The sequence below is a fragment of the Stegodyphus dumicola genome, chromosome 10 (assembly GCF_044657685.1).
Source record: "Stegodyphus dumicola isolate Sdum_Otavi_A_Nest chromosome 10, ASM4465768v1".
Classification (NCBI taxonomy): Eukaryota; Metazoa; Arthropoda; class Arachnida; order Araneae; family Eresidae; genus Stegodyphus; species Stegodyphus dumicola.
The window spans coordinates 137,490,335-137,509,175 of NC_140777.1; the positions used below are offsets into that span (position 1 = coordinate 137,490,335).

Consider the following 18,841-nt stretch of genomic DNA (forward strand, 5'->3'; position numbering starts at 1 on the left):
AATAAATAAAATAACAAAATGTTTAAAATTATGAGCTTTATAATTTAAAAAATTGCAGTTTCGTTTTCACAGGAAGAAAAGAAAGAAAAGAAAAAAAGAGGGGGGAAGGAGGGGAAGCTAAACAGTCAATGATTAGTGCTCTAGTTTAAGAATTCTCCCAGAAAGAAGACTTCATTATTCAAGACCTAGCTATGCATTTGTCGATTTTAGTTCATTATTTATTTATAATTCAGTTATTTTTTTCCTAATCTAAAATGTGTACTTTAGAAATTGGCATTTGAAAAACTATGCAAATAGTGGTATACAGTCCACAGACGTGTTGGTGTTTTGAGTGATTTTAATCGGGTGAGAATGGAGGGAGGATTAATTAAACAAACATTTATACGTGGAAAACGTTTATCTCATTTTCTGTGCGAAGCAAATGTTTTAATTAAGCAAACGTTTATACGTGGAAAACGCTTATCTCTCCGATTCTTTTTCTGTGAAGTCCATTTCAGAACTTTCATGCATTTTTACTGAAAAGTATTACCAAACTAAAGTTGTCAGAATCTTAAACTGGAATCGTGGGTCCGTCACCGAGCATTCAAATGGTAGTTATTCTTGCAGTTTCTTTGAAAATCAATTGTAAAATTCCAAGCATTCCTTAAATTTTTTAGGCTTTGGTTTCCATGAAAGGATTTGACAAAACATTATTTTGAAGATGTGTCTTTCATTCAATTTAGTAAACTGGAATCATTTTTAATTAGAAAATTAAAAATACTAGTAACTTTTTCCTCTATTCCAAAAATTTTTATGCTCTTTGCTTTTCCAATGTAATAAAAATCTAAAGAAAATTTAGAGGTAGCTGATAAGATGTAATATTTTCAGACGATGAAAATTGAATGTTGCTGGAAAACAAAATATTTCATTCTAAGTAATATGTAATGCTTATAATAAGCGAAACAGAAAATTAATGATTAAAATATAAAATACGCATTTGAATTTTAAATTATAGAAGAGTTCAATTTTGAGTTGCTATTGGTCGTAAATAAAAACTCTGTTTTTATTAAAAAGTTTTTATTTAAAATTGATACAAAGTTGGATTTTAAAAGAAAATTCTTAACTTTAATTCGAAATTTAAAAAGAAACGAAACATTTGAATATGCTTTAACCTTGTAAAAAAAGGATCCCTTCGGGGTAAAAAAGTTTAATTTTATTTTCTTGAATATCATTTATGAAAACTTTCTCGTAAAGAAGAAATTTCTTCCTGTAAAATTTGTAACAATTCTATTAAAAATAATTCCAAATCAATTTTCTTCAGTTTCATATCCCACGCAAGAAGCAAAATCAGTCATTTTCACCTCAGTTAACTGCTAAAAAAGACAGGCGAATAAGTTTTTTGGTTTTTAGCTCAAAGGGGCAATTTGCCCAGAAGGGCTATTAATTTCGTTTTGACATTTTGCGTGGTCTACTATAAAACAGCGTTTCACTTTTCAGATTGTTGCCACCAAATATTAGAGCCCTGCATTATATTTAAAGACATTAAATGATGAAGAATCTGCATGAATGTATTTTTCTCGCATTGTGAAAAAACAACGATACCTAGAGGCATTAAATTTTGAATAACGTAGCCCTCTACTCGAACATGGCCATCTGGAAGCCCCAATTTGGAATTTGTTTTATTATCGATTTCATATTTTGTAACACTTCGACGAACTCAACGATTTCAAAGCGAGCAACGGGAACACCGTAAGAAAAAAAAAAAGTGATATTGATGTTGAATTGAATTTTGTGGTTAAGTGCGAAGAACATGATATTTAATAAATAAAGCAACACACAAAACATTAAAAAAATGCCCGTTTGGGCGTAATATAAAATCTGAAAGCTTTCAGATTTTTTTTAAATGCAATATGTTAATAATTAAAAAAGGATGAATACTTAGTTTTGAAAAAAGTGGGTTTTTTTTTATATAGTTAATTTTATAAGTTATTTTTTCAGTGAATGAGGCGTAATTTGTAGATGTGGGAAAAGACATAAAACATCTCTGTTCTACGATAAATAATAATACGGAAATGTGTAAGTGCTGAAATGACATAAAAGCTTGTAAATATTACGAAATATATGTCATATGCTTTTCACCGAAGAAACCGATTTTATTGTCAATGCTTTTCGCATATCAAAAGTGCTGTCTAATTGTTTAAATGTACTGATTATCTGCTGTTATATCATCTGGAACAAGTTTCATTGACTTTCTCAATATCGAACGAGTTAATGACCTTTCCTGTTTTTACTCAGATTACCTTAGGTGTGAGTTTGACCCTAATAAATTGAAGCACACATGAAACAAGCACTCAAACCCTTTCTAGGAAATTATTTTTGCTCAAACTTTCCTTGTAGGACACGGATATGCTTAACCGGCACAAATTAAATTCATCCGCCAGAACAGAGATGAAAGTGTTCTTTTGGCAACCTGCATTCAGGGACTGATCCTCTTGAGTGATTATATTTTAATGCGAATTTTTTTATGAAAGGATGTGTCTTTCTCTCCCACGGGAAGGCCGGAAACCACCTTCTTACGGCTTCCGCCCCCTCCTCCCGCGAATGCGGAAACTTAAGTGTGGTACATAACGTTTGGGCGGTAGTTTTATATCTTTACTACGCTTCACACTTGTTCCCCGCATATTTATTAGAGACTTCTCGACTTTTTTTTTAGCTACAGTCACATGTCAAAGCATGAGAATCTTCATAGTCACCACCACCATCCCGTTTGTCAGTCCATGAAAGAAGCTTTTCATGTCGAGTATTCTGAGATTTAAAATTCTGTTTCCTCCTTTTTTTTTTATTTACTAGCGGAAGTACCCGATGCCAGGTTAGATTGACAGTAATGTATCTAACAACACAGCGAACGACACCGCTGCAATCCTTCTCTAATAACGGTGCAAAAAATACGATTCGTAGTCATACATTTTTCAGTCTGATGCGATAGGGAACCCACATAAAAAATTTCGATAGAAAAATAAACTAATTCATTCTCATTATATCAGCAACAAAGGCAATCAGTTTTTAATGATTTTCGTCTTTCTAATCAAATAGTCGTAAAAACTCAAGTTCCATCCAATATTTCACTATATTCAATTTTAGTCAATTAAATGTGGCAAAAAATTGATGATAATTGATCACAACTCAATAACGCAAACAAACACACAAACAGGTATATATATTTAATTTTGTAAAAATATTGTATTTATAAAATTTGTAAAACTTACAAATTTTTGATTAAAACTCTACGATTTGAATGTGAGCAGTAACAACATTCAAGCATTTTTATCTCCTACGCGCGAAACTGTTGCCACTCGGAAAAATGAGTGTGAAAATTTGTGTTTTCAGAGTTTTTAATTAATATCTCCGCTGATTAAAGCCGTACGAAGATGAGAATAGTCAAAATGGCTTCCCGCGAATTTTTGGAATCGGGAATAATGTATTTAATGTTTGGCAATGCTGTTTTTATTTCATCGTGAAACTGAGAAATTTTTTATTAACAAACTCTACGATTTGAAAGCGAGCAGTGGCAACACTTCTCGAAATACAGCAGATTTTTATCAAGGAGGTTAGAATATCCTTGACTTTTATCTCCAGCTTGCGAGACTGTTGCCACTCGGAAAAATGAGGGCGAAAATTAGCGTTTTCCAAGTATTTAGTTAGTATCTCTGATTCCCAAAAGGGCTATTAATTTCGTTTTGGCATTTTGCGTTGGTTCACTATAAATGTCGGTTCATTTTTCAAGTTGTTGCCGCCAAATATTACAGCCCTGTGTTATATTTAAAGAAATTAAATAATGAAGTATCTGCAGTAACACTTTAACGAATTTTTGATTAACGAACTCAACGATTTCAAAGCGAACAAATGGCAATACTGTACGGGAAAAAAAAAAAAAAAAAAAAAAAAATTATCCACGCACGATAGTGTGTATCGGAAATTCTTAAGCCATGATCATTTTAAAATTATTTTGCGACATTGCTGTTGAATTGTTTTTTATGGTTTAAGTGCGAATAACATATTTAATAAATAAAGGTAACACACAAAACGTTAAAAAAATCGCTTTGGGCGTGATGTAAATCTGAAAGCTTTCAGATTTTATTTTTTATTTTATTTATTTTTTGAAAAAAAATTGAACGTCGACCTTTTCCAGGACCCAGAAAAGAACTGTAGAAAATTTGGTGACGATAGCTATAGTAGTGACTGAGGTAATCGCGAACACACAGACTTTCTTCTTTATATACTCGTATATACGAATATGCGAATCTGTTAAATGTTAAGCTACATCCGCAGTTAAATATATCATGAATAGATTGGAACATGGTTTTATACAGCTTGCTCTTCCAGAGCACGGAAGTTATAAGATCCCCTCTCGCATTTAAAAGGAATTAAAAAATTTTGACACCCCCTCCCAACTACTGTTGCATACACTTAGTACATAGCCTATTCTTTTCTTCATAATCACCTTTTTCACTTTTTGATGAACCCGTGAGGGGGGGAGGGGGTTAAAATACTTGGTGGTTTCGTTTCCATAGGCGAAAAGTATTTGAAAACTTCGTAATTGTTCTAGAAATAAAATATTTAGTGTTCTTCGGCTACACCACCAAAGTTTATCAGAGTATTATTGGCTTTCAAATGGCTTCCAAAGAGATGAATTTTTATATGATCAAGTTATAAGTAGCATATCATTGTGTTATAGGTATACTTCATGTGCTTCTGCTTTCTTGCGGGTTGGACTATTTTTTGGAACTTAAAAAAACTCAATATAAAAGTGAAAATAAAAATTCAGCAACAGCAGTAGTCTTATGTAGCATTTAAAAACGCGGCGACTACTTCGCTGAAGAATCAGTTTATTGATTGTGTGTATTAATGTGTTGAATGAAAAGGAAATCCTTTGATGTAGCATCTTTAATATGAATTTTAAACATTTGATTCCAAATTCGCATGTTTTATTCTAGTTTATTCAAAGTACTTGAAACGTATGCATTATTAAATTTGCATGTAACATTGAAAAGAAATATGTTATAGCATCAGTTCAAAATTGTAGGCTCTAGTGCCGCGTTTGTTGATATGAGAAAGCAGGGAAGACCTTCAAAGCGTTCATTTAGTTGTTCAGACTGTTGTTGAAGCACATGCAATTATAAAACATCTTTGGATTCGTTTTTTTGGCAGTTTATTGTACAGCATCTTTCGAAGCTGTTTCGTAGTATCTACATGGAGAAACTTTGCTCTTTTAACAGGGCCTTTACTCAGTGGCAGAAATAAATGAGTGTGTAACTTCATCGAGCAGTTAACTAAGAACCGACGAAATCATCCCGGGCGATGAAATGTAGAGTTCCCTTTACGATCCTCTAAACAAACACTACCCATCTGTGTGGGTTTCCAGCATCCTTTCCAAGAGGGAGAACATTCTTCCCCTCGAATGTAAAGAAGGAAGTCGGTTTTGTTTGAAAAGGCCTTGTTCGTTCTACAAAATGCTGCAGTTATTGAGGGAACTACTGTTTAGTAGACTGCAAAAAGCAAGGCACATAAAGCATCTAGAATATGGATCAGCAAATACATTAAACTTCTGGCCAAAAATGTCTTTTTTTAGAGCATCATGCAGGTAGATAGATCCGTAATGTTCTTTTGCGCTGTTTCTGTTGTTTGCAGGACGCGATTGGCGGTGGAGAGGCGAGAAAAACACCCTTCTCCGGTAAAAATACTTAAGAAATTTGCAGTTTTTTTTTCCTTCTTAAATTGCAAATATACTAAAAATAAATCTGTTGTTATTGGTTGTTGAATGATTGCCATATATACTGTTTCAGTTTCAAATAAAAATTTAGAGGTGAAATGTTCTTTGCCTAAAGTCCCTTTCCTTATCAGTCTTCTTATCTCAACAATACTCGTATGTCATTTTTTACTTTCTAAATTAAAGCTGCTAGGAATAATAGGAGTATATTTTACGGCGCATGCCTTTGGACATATCTAGTGTTTTCAGCTTTGGTTGGTTATTTATTAAATACGCGCTCCGTCGTTTGGCACTACACGGCAAAGGAGGGATGCCCCGCAGTGGACTTAAGGGAAACTGGCTCGTATCCATGTTACACATGGGGTAAACCACGAAAACGTCCATTCGCCGGGACTCCAACCCAGAACGAACTACCACTGTTCAGCGACCTTTACCGCTCGGTCGTTGGTTGACGTCAAAATAGGTTAACCGCTAGTGTAGTCGTGCATATACACTGTAATAATAGATTCGCACTCATGCTGCTGATTTTGGTAGTTTGCGTACAAAATAGGGCAGGAAAATGATGAAAATATCCTTGCACAGGATTTCATATCGAGCCGGATTAAGCGATTAGAACAGCCATATTCGGCCAGCAGATTAGCTTTTACCCATACCTGATTTGGTTTGGTTAGTTTATTATGGCAAGGCACACTAAGGGCTATCTGTCTAAAGGAAGGGATACCTTCGTGGAGGACTTGCTAAGGAAAACTGGATCGTATACTAGTTACACATGGAAAAAACCGTGAAACTCCACATCAGCCGTTAAGGACTAGGTCCTTCTTCTCGATAATACTCTGCTGCACAATTCTTTTACTTTTAAAATTATACGAGAAAAATGAACTCGGCAATAGTTCATTATCCTCTTCATCGTAAAACCTCTTACTTCGAGATTTATACCCTTTTCCTAAGGTAAAGTGTCGAAATTTTGTAATGAAGATTTTATCACAAATAAAAAGTTCCTTTCGAACAGTTGGAGCCGTTAGTAAAAGATTTTTCTACGAATATTAACATTAACGTAAATGCTTATCGAGATGCACTTACTTTCCAAATTAAAAAACACATTCCATCTTCGAATATGTGAACTTTTAGTAAGATCAAGCTTCTTCAAAATGATATAATTAATAATTCGATTGGAAGTGCTAAGACAGGAGTTCTCAGTTGGGAATGCAACCAACCTTTATTTGCCTGTTAAGTATTTCATTTTACTTTGAGTATAAAAATCTACTATCATTTAACTTTTTATGTTTATCAACATTTTCCATACTTTTTCTCGTTTAATTAATAAAACGCATTCAAAATAATTAAAATAAATATCTATGTAATTTTAGAGTTTTGGAAGGGGAGAGGAATGATTGTCGAGCAATGGGAAAAAGTGTACACGGCGCAAAAAAGGTTGCAAACTACTGTGCTAAGGCATGTTTTGCCATTGCAAATTTTTCATTATCACCCATTACTACATACATCTCTTTAAATGTTAAATTGAATAATTTATTTTTAACTGCACTGAAATTTAATAAATGGTTAGATTATTTGGATTATAGCAAAGCCCACAAGGGCTATCTGCTGAAGGAAAGGGTTGCCTTCGTGGAGAATTTTCTAAGGAAAACTGGTTTGTATTTACGTTACGCATGGGGAAAACCACAGATATATGGACCATGCAACCTGCCGACTCTCCTGCTATCAACCTGGGTCTAGTTCCCGTTATTCAGCGGTTTTAACCGTTCTGCCACCATAATAATTGATACTTTTTATTATATCTGCATATCTAGTGGAGATGAGAGCAGTATTTGCGGAGGTCGTTTTGGATTCCGTTATGTACTGGCCAGTTAGGCTTAGATTTACCTATCATAATTTTGTCTGTGATTGAAATGATATGCAAATTTACTTTTAAGACTGTAGAACAATGATAATTCGTTCCGTGCTTTGTTTCTAGCTATTTCCATGGTTTCCCCAAATTTCAAAACAAACCAATTTCTATTACAAAGTCCTCCACGAAAATATTCCTTTAAGACAGACGATCACCTCTTTGCCATAGTAAATTAACCTATCAAACAATTGAATGTACGAGTCCCGTATTAGGCTCGAAGGTTGTTCGTAATGTTTTTTATATTAATCCTAGCATACTTAAGTTATTCTGATTTTAAAATTGTTTATACTACAGCCTTTCCGTTTTTTGCGTCACTTTACATTATGTCATGTTACCAGGGCATGCATTATCCATACGAATCGGCAAACTTCCATTTCTAGATGCATAACTTTTTCCTGCGACGAAAAATCTTTCTTTCAATTTAAACTGCACTGTACAACAAATTGAGAGATTTAAAGACAATTACTGATACCTTTATTTCATTTTTAGTACTATATATGTTACCGTGAAAGACTGAAATCTGGAGAATGTCGGCATTTACGTAATCGCTGGTATGTGTCTGGAATATTTGTTATCACTTTATTTATCATTTAAAGCTGGCAAATGTCGACATTCACTTTATTATTAAAACATATTAAGCTATATATCAAAATAGAAGAAATGTAAGTAAACTGTTGAACGTAAAACGAACACTACATTCTAAATGAGAAAAGAAAATAACACACGAAATAAATAAATAAATAAATAAAATTCTGAAAAGTTTCAGATTTTAAATTACGTCCAAAGGGGCGTTTTTTTAACATTTTGTCTGTTACCTTTATTTTATTAAATATCACGTTCTTTGCACTTAAACCATAAAATTCACTTTAAGAGCAATATCGCAAAATACTTTTAAACTGAGCGTATCTTTAGAATTTCCGATACAGAGTCTCGCGCGCTGGAGATAAAATGTTTCTTCTGCACAACGTTGCCCTTGCTCGCTTTGAAATCCTTGAGCTTGTTAATAAAAAATTCGTTAAAGTTTTACAAAATATGAAATCGATAATAAAACAAATTCTAAATTTCAAGTTTGGGCTTCCACATGCCCCTATTCGCAGTAGGATTACGTCATTCAAAATTCGATGGCTCTATGTACCGTTGTTTTATCACAATACGAGAAATATACATACATTTATGCAGATTTTTCATTATTTAATTTCTTAAGATATAATGCAGGACTCTAACATTTGGTGGCAACAGTTTGAAAAGTGAAACGGACATTTATAGGGAAGCAACGCAAAATCGCAAAGGGACAAAGCCCTTTTGGACTAACAATAACTTACTTAATTATGTGATTGACGTTTATAATCTTATTTATTGCAATAACTTAAACTGTTATGACACTTTGAACTGGCCAAAATTCCCTTGCTTTTACAATGTCTTTGTCTTCTTGGCGTCTCGTTACGACTTTCTCTGCGGATGTCGATATAACTTATGATGGTTCGAACGTATAAGATTATAACCAAATATTCGACTTTAACTTTCACTGACGTATTTGGTATGTGCCAACGTTCTCCGATTTCGGTCTTTCACCGTAACATATAGAATTAATATAATTTATGAGATACCGAATTTACAATGTTTATAAACATTTTCATTATAATGATGAGTAAAAGATGTTTTCTAACGCCAGTTTTTATCTGATACTGGCACAGAATCATTTACACACCGATTAACAACAAGGCTTCCTCCCTTCCCCGATTAAATGTGATTTTCATCAGCCTGTTAATTTTAATAAGGGAATTGATAATATAACAAATTATCAAATAAAACCGAATTGAAAAACTGAACTGCGTGTATTTTACTTTTTGAGCTGCGCATATTAACAGAATTTTTTTAATTAGTTTTATAAGATAAAGGTAGAAAATGTGGAAATTAATTTATAATAAAACACGAAAAGCGGAGGAATTGATAACGAAGCAAATTATTATAAAATCGAAACAGAAAACGGTTGACTGAATTATTTATCTGTGTGTAATTCCTTTAATTATTGACCTATGTATGTATATTTAACGACATACATCTGTTACTGATCTAAACGTTGTATTTAAAATATAATGAATCCGGATCTGTATAAACAAAACTGTTATGCGATAAAGGTGGAAAATACGGAAATTAATTTAAATACAATAGAGTGCGAGAAACGATGAAATTATGGAAATAATGATTTCCTGCGTATAAAGTTATAAAATCTCTTATTTTAAGTCTTAATTGCATGTTGAGGATTCTAATTTGAAAACAATGAACTAGGAAGTTTCGAGGACATCCATTGTGATTCAGCGAAGCCTTTCATTTCCTTTTTGCATCATTTTATTCTTCGCGTTTTAGGAAGTCGTAGGACATTTAATATGATTTTTTTTTTTTCCTTTTGCATTTTATTATGCTACCTTTCTTTCATCTGTTCGAATGCAGCTGATGGTTCTTGTTTACTAATTATTCTCAAGCGTTCGTTGCTTTCTTCCATGTTTCAATAACCTTTTAATTCGTCGCGTTGATTCACAAAAACTAGCAGCTGGCGAAGTTCTTTGCGGAAGTTGAGTAATTTCAATTTTGTTGTCATTTTGTCTGACCTCATTGATTCTTGATCTGTGCACAAAGCAAGAACTGAAGTATAAAAGTTTGGTTACCAATAATAGAAATATTATTGCGTTAATAAATTTTTTCTCTGATTCACTGATGTCAAATTTCAGTAATTTACGTTTCTTGCTAATTGTATATAAAACAAAAATTACGCTTTTCTTCTAATTTTGAAAAGTGTCAAGCTTTAATATAATTACTTAGTAAAACATTTTAGTATTTAATTTTATCATATTTTGGGTTTTACAATTAATTAATCATATAAATTGATAAGCTGTTAATTGGATTAGGCACAGAAGCAGTCGAGCTGGTGAAGCTGGCATAAAAATACATAGTAAGTATATGCAAATATTAGTAACCTGAATCCATGTTAAAAGAGTAATACAAAAAGAATATATACAGCAACAAAATGAATACTAAGTAATGGACTAATTTACATATATACAAACACAAGATACAGGAATATTACATGGGTGCATAAAAGTGATGGTACATAGCAACAAAAAAAGGTAGGTTCACATTATCGTGGTATTTAGCTGGGCCAAAGGCCTATCCATATTTTTTAAATCATTGTAATCATAGGTACATATTTTTAACACTGGAGGAGTTGTCAGTGAAGTGTTTGTTGCCTTGCATGAAAATTTTTTGCTAGTTTATAATAATAAGAAAATTAGCAACTCCATACCAAGTTCCTCGTGGACCCTATTGTTTCTTATGTACCAATCTGCATTAGTTATCTGCCTAAGAACAATATTTTGACATGCCTGCAGTTTTTGTCTATTAACATTATCTCCAGCACGGTGAGACTATATATCGCAAATTCTAAAAATATGAGGTTTTTAAATATTTTATGATTTTGCTATTCAGTTGAATTTTATGTAGCGTGAGTGCGAAGGACATGATATTTAATTAATTTAACACACAAAACGTTAATAATAAAAAGTTAAAAAAAGTTTTGTAAGCCATCTTACTAAGAAAACTGTACGTTGATATGATAAACTGAGAAAAGTTTGAAAGAAAGGTATGAAGTAAAATATATATTTAAAAAAAAAAGTCTGAAAAAAGGTTCAGATTTTAACGATCACCCAAAAGAATTTGTTAAGGTTTTTTACGCTATGGCTGAACTCTCAGTCTACCAGTCTGCTGCTACCCTCACTTCTGCTAAACCCATTTCTTTTTGTCTTTTTACCTTTATTATTAAGCATAATCTTCGCATTTACACTGAATAAAATTCAACAGCAAAATTACGAAAATTTTAGTAGTAGTATAGCATCATATGTTTAGAATTTCCAATGCAGTGTTAAGCATTAGCATACCGTTTTCTATTTTTTTTTCCAGTATTTTCTTAGTTCATTATATCAGTGTTCAGTTTTCTTAGTAAGATGACGTTCAACACATCTTTTTTATCTTTTTATTATTAACGTTTGATTTGTTAATTGTATTTAATATATATCATTCGCACTGATGCCACAATAAAATTCAATTAGCAGAAAAATCACAAAATATTTAAAATCAGCATATCTTTAGAATTTTCGATATATAGTCTCGCGCGCTTGAGATAAAAATACTTTTTCTGTATAGTGTTGCCACTGCTGGCTTTGAAATCGTTGAGTTTAATAATCAAAAATTCATTAACATTTTACGAGATATGAAATAGATAATAAAATAAATTCAAAATTTGAATTTGGTCCATTTGCAAATATTTTAGTGGAAGACTACATTATTCAAAACTGAATGGTTTAAGATATCGTCGTTTTTTCATAGTGCAAAAAACACGTACATTTATGCAGATTATTCATTATTCAATTTCATTAAATATAATACAGGACGATAATTTTGGTGGCAACAATTTGAAAAGTGAAACGCCGTTTATAGCAAGGAGGTTAGAATAGCAAGGAGGTTCTATTCGAACCTCCTTGGTTTATAGTGAAACACGAAACGAAGGCAAAGAGAAGTTAATAGCCCTTCTGGGGTAAAAAAACAACAGAATTTTGACGTATAAATTGTATTAAATTCATTTTGAAATAAGTTTTATGTAATCAGCATATCAGTCTGAGAATTTTGTCGGAAAAATTTCGTCTTGTTTTGCTTTTAGCGTTTTTATCTAGCCTTAAAACATTCTACCCAAGCTACGCAAAACTGAAGTAATAATTCTTTCCTTAAACCAAAATCGAATTTCATTTTGTAATCAACTTTGATTTTTATTCGATGAGTATTTTTGACTGAGTATCTATTGTTATCTTTCATTCCTCGCATTTTTATTGTACTAAATCACAAGCTGATTGAATAAACGGAAGTGAACTTATATAATTTTACACACGGAAGGGAATCTATCATCTGAATGGCATTAGGAAGATTCTATTGAAATCTAAACTGAGAAAGAAGGAAAAAGAAAATATTCGATAGAATTGGATATTGCGTCATTACTATTCGTTTAAAAATGTCTTTCCGGTAGTCGAAATAAATAGGTTAACATGATTTTAAAAAAAGCAAAAAGTTCTTTTGCGCGGTCAGTCACCGTTTTTTCTCAATCAACCTGTCAATTACAATCGTTTTTCATTCTTGTTTCAGTAGTTTGGTAATTAAAGTCTTCTGAAACCTTCAAAAACGTAGGCGAAACAAGGCATCCATTGTTAGACTACGAAGATTCATCATTATCTTTATATTTTTTCACAGTTTAAGCAAAATAACTAAAATTCGTGACCTGAATTTTAACAAATCCTTAATGTGTAAACAGTAGTTTGAACCTATCTTTTTTATGATGACAGTCTATCTATTTGCTATGTGCATATTTTAGTTATATTTAGAAATGTTTCCTCTTAAGACTAAGATATCTTTAGAATTTCTCAACTAATACGTTAAGAAAAATAATGAAGACATTTGACTCGGTGATAAATTTATTGGCGGCAGAAGCGCTCCTACCGCTAGTAAATGTTCAACTGTATGTTGAGATTTTGATTTATTTCGCTGCGGCTTACAATCAACTTCCGATTTATTTGGGTAATGCTAAGGATGCTGCTGCGGTTTACTTAAAATAATCATTATTGCGAAGGCAATTAAAAAACGAACGGAATAACCCATGTTATAATTAACATGAGAACTAAATTTACTATAGTTTATTGATAATTTACTGCAGGTTTCTTAAACTTTTCTCAGTCGCGGCCCCCTTTTATTACTAAGATTTTTTCGCGACCCCCCAGGAACGCATAATGTTTACAAACGTTTTGTGGGACCCCATAAGTATTGCGCAAATCCGACACACGCGTGAGCGAAACTGTCAATCTAATTTCTAATTTTAAGACAGAACAATGTGAAAATTTTAAATAAATAAGTAACAGACGAAATGACAGCGTCACGTGCAAAGCAAAGAAACTAAACATTTTTATTATAAAAAGAATGCGTCGAAACGTTTTCGTTTTTTCTTTGTCTGGATCTTTATCTATTTTCAGATACATTGTGTAAAAATATTTGATAATTGTAAAATTATTATAATAAATTAAAGAAATATCAAAACTGCTAAAATTTTTGGCGACGCACAGTTTAAGAAACCCTGATTTACTGTATTTAGCATTTTAATCTCAAGAATAAGTTGATTTGGCTTTGTAAATTATATCAGTATTCAAATCAAAAAAGAAAGAACACAGTGTAAATAGTGAAGGCATAAATATTATTACAAATGAAGAAACTAAAGTTGTAAATGACTGTGACATCTGATATTATCTGCACATCTGTTATAACCCACGCAATTTTCTTTTTTCTATTTTTTGCAGACGGCTGTTTTTATGTTGATATTTTGTAATAACTTTTCTGTGGTTCAGCAATAAACAAACCTTTCCTGACAGGGCCAGTTAATACGCCCCCAGGGGTCAGTAACATAACAAACCCCGGTTAATCGAGAAACGACAGTAATTTTTAACGCATGGCATGCCATGTCATATAAGTATGAACGGAAATGCCTTTTTGTAATTTATTTTAATTAATTAATGGTATTCTTAAGTGCAAATTCCTTCAGATATTTTTAGCAATGGCTATTAAAAGAATTTTGAGTCACTGCTTCAGTAACGTAGTTAGAGGAGGGCGGTCCGCCCTGGGCGGCACATTTTTTGGGGGACTGCAGTTATTTTGTTTTTTAGGGGTTAGTCATTTGGATCGTAGAGCTGCTTATGAAAAATAACGTGATTCTGAATTGCCGTATAGAAGTAAATTGGGAAGAGAAGCTTTTTTACTGTAGATAAGTATTCTAGCTTACCTTGTTATACCTTCCTTACTCTGTTGAAACTTGTGAATATCAAGTAAATTATGATAATAGAGACTTAATTAGGAATAATTCGTCGTTAGGAGAGAAATATTTCAAATTTATTTCCGTTACTGGTAGGGGAAAGCGAAACGGAAATAAAGGGCGTTCGTTTTGACTTTTTTGCATTTCCCCCCCCCTCCTTCTAAAATACGCTTCTCAGAACAAAGTTCGAAGTAGAGAAAATTTTCTTAAGATTTTCAGATGTGTTTATATTTAAGACTTTCAGATGTATAGTTTAAATTAAAGAAATTTTTCTCTACTGTCTGTAATTAACGGTAACTGTAACAATGAAGTAGACGTCTACAGTGTTATCGATGATATTGCCAACAAAAAATCAGGCAAAATAATAGTCAATTTTAAAATTTTAGAAGTAAAGTTTTGCTGTAAAAATTAATACACAGTTTTAATTTATTCTCCTATATGCTATTTTCACATTTTTAGCTGTTAACGTGTATTTCCAGGAGAGCGGCAATTTCAAGCACCGCCCAAAGTGGCAAACTCTGCAATCTTCCATGGTGGCAAAAGTTCTGACTGCATTGCTTATAAATATTTTTAAGCTTAGTTTTGGCCGAGTGGTGAAAATATCAGGACTGCAGCGCTAGTTATGAAATATCATTTCAAAAGCGAACATAAAGGCATTTCATGCTGAGTATACTATAGCACGCAATGTTTTAAACGTCTTGAATATAGTAAGAAACTTCTGGAATGTTTATATTGTGTAAATCTTTATCAGCAAGACTTAAGTGCGAAATCACATGGTTATTTATTTGTTGTTGCCCATGCGCTGATTGATAAGATCTTCTAGTTTGCGCAGCGTATCGAATTAAAAGTTGGATCTTTTGGGTTGTTTGAAAAAAATGAAATTAAGCTTTGGAGATCATATTTTATTAGTTTGAAATTCTGTTCATTTGTACTGTTTGGGCTGCAAAAGAAATTTTATATGAAATCCATATACATCAAATCTAATGCAGCGTTAAGTCCAGTATATTAGGGTACTTATTAAGGCCTACTTAATAGGAACTCATTGTGAACAACATACAGATGCAACTGATGCTGTATTTCCTGAACATCTCTTAGTGAGTCGAAATGAATAACTGCAGCGTGACGGATCCATTCTTCTAAGGGTAGTAGACCAGTATTTTCTCAATTTAAGCCAAGGCTATCATCATCGCATATAAAATCAATGTTGGTTTGACTTGGAAGCACTTGACTATCCTTCAGTGATTTATATGATGTCCTATACTGGATTTATGAGACATATTATAATTGGACTCTACTGGATGCTGGATTTATGAGACATAATTAGTTCACTGTAAGAGACCATTATCAGGTATATCGATAGTTTTGTTCAAAGATTTACACCAAGCCTACGTCGCTTTTCTTGCCTAATCTTAAATTCTGAATTTGAGTATTTCTCGTCCAGTTTTATTTTCAGCATACTTTTTAAAATCTTGGGAATAAATTTTAATATTTTAGTAGTCTGTAAAACTTACAGAAATACTGATTAAAAATATTTTTAAAATTTATCAAAGATATTTTTAATTTAGCGGGAGAAGCGAGACTGGAAATGTCCGACCTAAAAATTTTATTATTGTATTATTAATTTAAATAAAAAAAACTGAGTATAAGAAGTTAAATAATGCAATGCAATAATTTACAGAGATTTCCTCTTTATTGTGTTTCATTAAAAGATGTGCACCAAGTACTTGAAAATTCTTAGGTGGGAAAATTTAATAATCGGGCACATCAAAGGAAACTCCGAAAGGAATTGTCATACTTCGAAAGGAATTGTACACTTCTGAATTTTATTTCTAGACTTTTAAAATCAAATGTTTTAGATGGGAAAACTTTTAATAAGATGCAACATTGTTTTATATTTCAAACCAATTTATATTCGGACCAGTACCATTAATTACTTAATGATACTTCCTAGATTAGATTTATAAATATGCAGTATCTATGAATTTATCAAATATATTGGTGAACTAAATATGGGTGTTTTCAAAACAGATGTCTTTAGAAAAAAATCGTATGGGGTCTTTTCGCTTCATAAATTATATTTTCTATCTGACTGGATGATAAACGAATAGAAAACATCAACCTTGTGCTTGAGCAGATTTAATCAGGAATTCAATCGATTTCGCGGACAAAAAGGTACAGGTCCCTTTTCATCAGGAGCAAAGAAATGTACAAGACTGGTTTTCCTAATCTTGCAGATTTCTTTGCTCCTGATGAAGATGAACCTCTATCTGTTTGCCTTCGAAATCGATTGAGTTCTTCACTAAATCTACTCCAGACACAACTCTCTGGCTTATTTCTGTTCTGTTTTGAAAGAAAAAATATTTAAAAAGTTATGAAAATTGACCTTAACTATTCGGCGGGTAAATGCTTTATTGAAAAGGCAATTAGTTTCCTGTATCCGAATACGCTGCATATGTAAGATCATCAGATACCCAAGATTGAATCGTAGTCTTCAGTTAAAAATATGACTTGAATTAAGAGAGTCTGGGATTTTTAAACGTAGATGTAAAAGTAATAATAGACAGAAGAAGGAGAAAAGAGAGCACTCGAACCTTTGCTAATGTTTTTACTGGAATGCGAGTTTTATTTGATTATTGCAAAGTAAACAAGGGCTATCTGCCTAAGAGGGGGGATGGCTTTGTGGAGAACTTTCTAAGGCAATCTAGCTGGTATACACGTTACAGATGAGGAAAACCACGAAAAACGCGCATGCAGCCAGCCGTTCGCCTGGACTCGAACCCGGAACTGAACTACCAGTGCTTAGCGACTTAACCGCTTGGCTCCTGGTGGGCGCTGTAGTTTTCGAGATCTCAGGGGGTAATTTCCTCAATAAACTGTCACATAATCGACATTTTTGCAGTAGACTTTTTGAAAAGCACGTGTACCTAGGTACTGAATACTTTTGTTGATCAAATTCTTTACTTTTGCTTTTTAATGTCAATATGTCAAGAAAATGGAATGGAAAACAAAAGAACTTTTCATTTACTGTAATAACATAAAAACTTTACGGCCATTGTAGCGTATAGATTTATTTATTAACATAAATTGGAACTTACATATCTGTTTTGGGCAGTCAGGTTATTATAATTTCTTTTTGTAATTTTGCAAACGAAGGAATTGGATTTTCGGTAAATTTTTGAAACTAGTCGATAACTCTGCAAAAGCACGTGTCATTGTGCTTTTTTATTGCTGCGGGGTATTTCAAATAGAAATTTCAAAGCTGTATTTTCCTTGAATGTATACTTTCCTCGCGTGAATGTATACTTTCCTCGCAGTCAAAAGTCATATTTTATGTAATCGCAACTTCCTTAAAATTAGTAAATGAATTAGGCTAGCGAAATGTTTGCAGTGATTTTCGCAGACTTTCAGTTTTGTAACCTTTAACTGCTAACTGACCTAATAGCCTTTTAAAACTGATTTCTTATTCCCCTCAGGTGCAGATGGAGTGTAAGGTGGTGCTGGTGGGCGACAGCAAGTGCGGGAAGAGCGCTCTCGTACACAGATTCGCCAATGACAACTTTTTAAGGGTAAGTAGTATATCTTTCGGATTCTTAGAATAAGAGGAAAACATCTTGTCAACTTTTTAACGCTAAACACGTTTCTGTCTGTTTTATTGAATTTAAACGAGAAGTCTGAAGGGAGATGACCCCTTTTAAGCAATAATACTCCTACATATATGTGATAAAAGCTTGAAGCACATTTTTGGAATTTTTACGAGGTAAAAAGATAGGTCTTCATGTTATGAGAAAGTGATCTCTTTTCCAAATAAGGGTAAATAACGTGGTAAAAGGTTTAGAAATTTTTGTAGCTAGAATCCCTGATATGCGTTGGATATTTATTAGAACATTGGGTAGATGTCCTTTGCAGGTTTTTATATAGATAAAAAAAACCTGTATTTTATCATACAGAATAAAATTTTAAATAAATTATTGCTCGTTCAGTAGAACAGTGAGAGAGACTAAGATGATGTATAACTGGTACTATAATTTCTGCATATGATTGTTCTTTTCAGTCTAAATATTCATTGAAACATCTTGGCTGTTTTCATAAAGTGAATTCTTCTCTGTAAGTATGGTAGAACCTCTTAAATATGCTAATTAACTAACACAATAGCCTATCCGGAAATAAATAAAATCCAATTAAATAGACTATTTTTCTTTAAAATTCAAATATATATATATAATTTAAGTATGTGAATCTTATTTTTTCGTTTCTTGTATTTTTAAGGAAAGAAACTCCTAAGCAGTTAAAAAGG

General features: G+C 32.5%; 1 protein-coding gene across 3 annotated transcripts in view; it reads left to right on the forward strand.

Annotated features, from left to right (window-relative positions):
- The window catches only part of LOC118190917 (rho-related GTP-binding protein RhoA-A-like), a 98,933-nt gene that overhangs the window by 26,230 nt on the left and 53,862 nt on the right, over positions 1 to 18,841 (forward strand). For all 3 annotated transcript variants that reach the window (XM_035361709.2, XM_035361710.2, XM_035361711.2), the window contains one exon: positions 18,021 to 18,113. In XM_035361709.2, coding sequence (XP_035217600.1) covers positions 18,027 to 18,113 — 87 coding nt within the window. In that variant the 5' untranslated portion in view covers positions 18,021 to 18,026. The remainder of the gene's footprint in view (positions 1 to 18,020; positions 18,114 to 18,841) is intronic.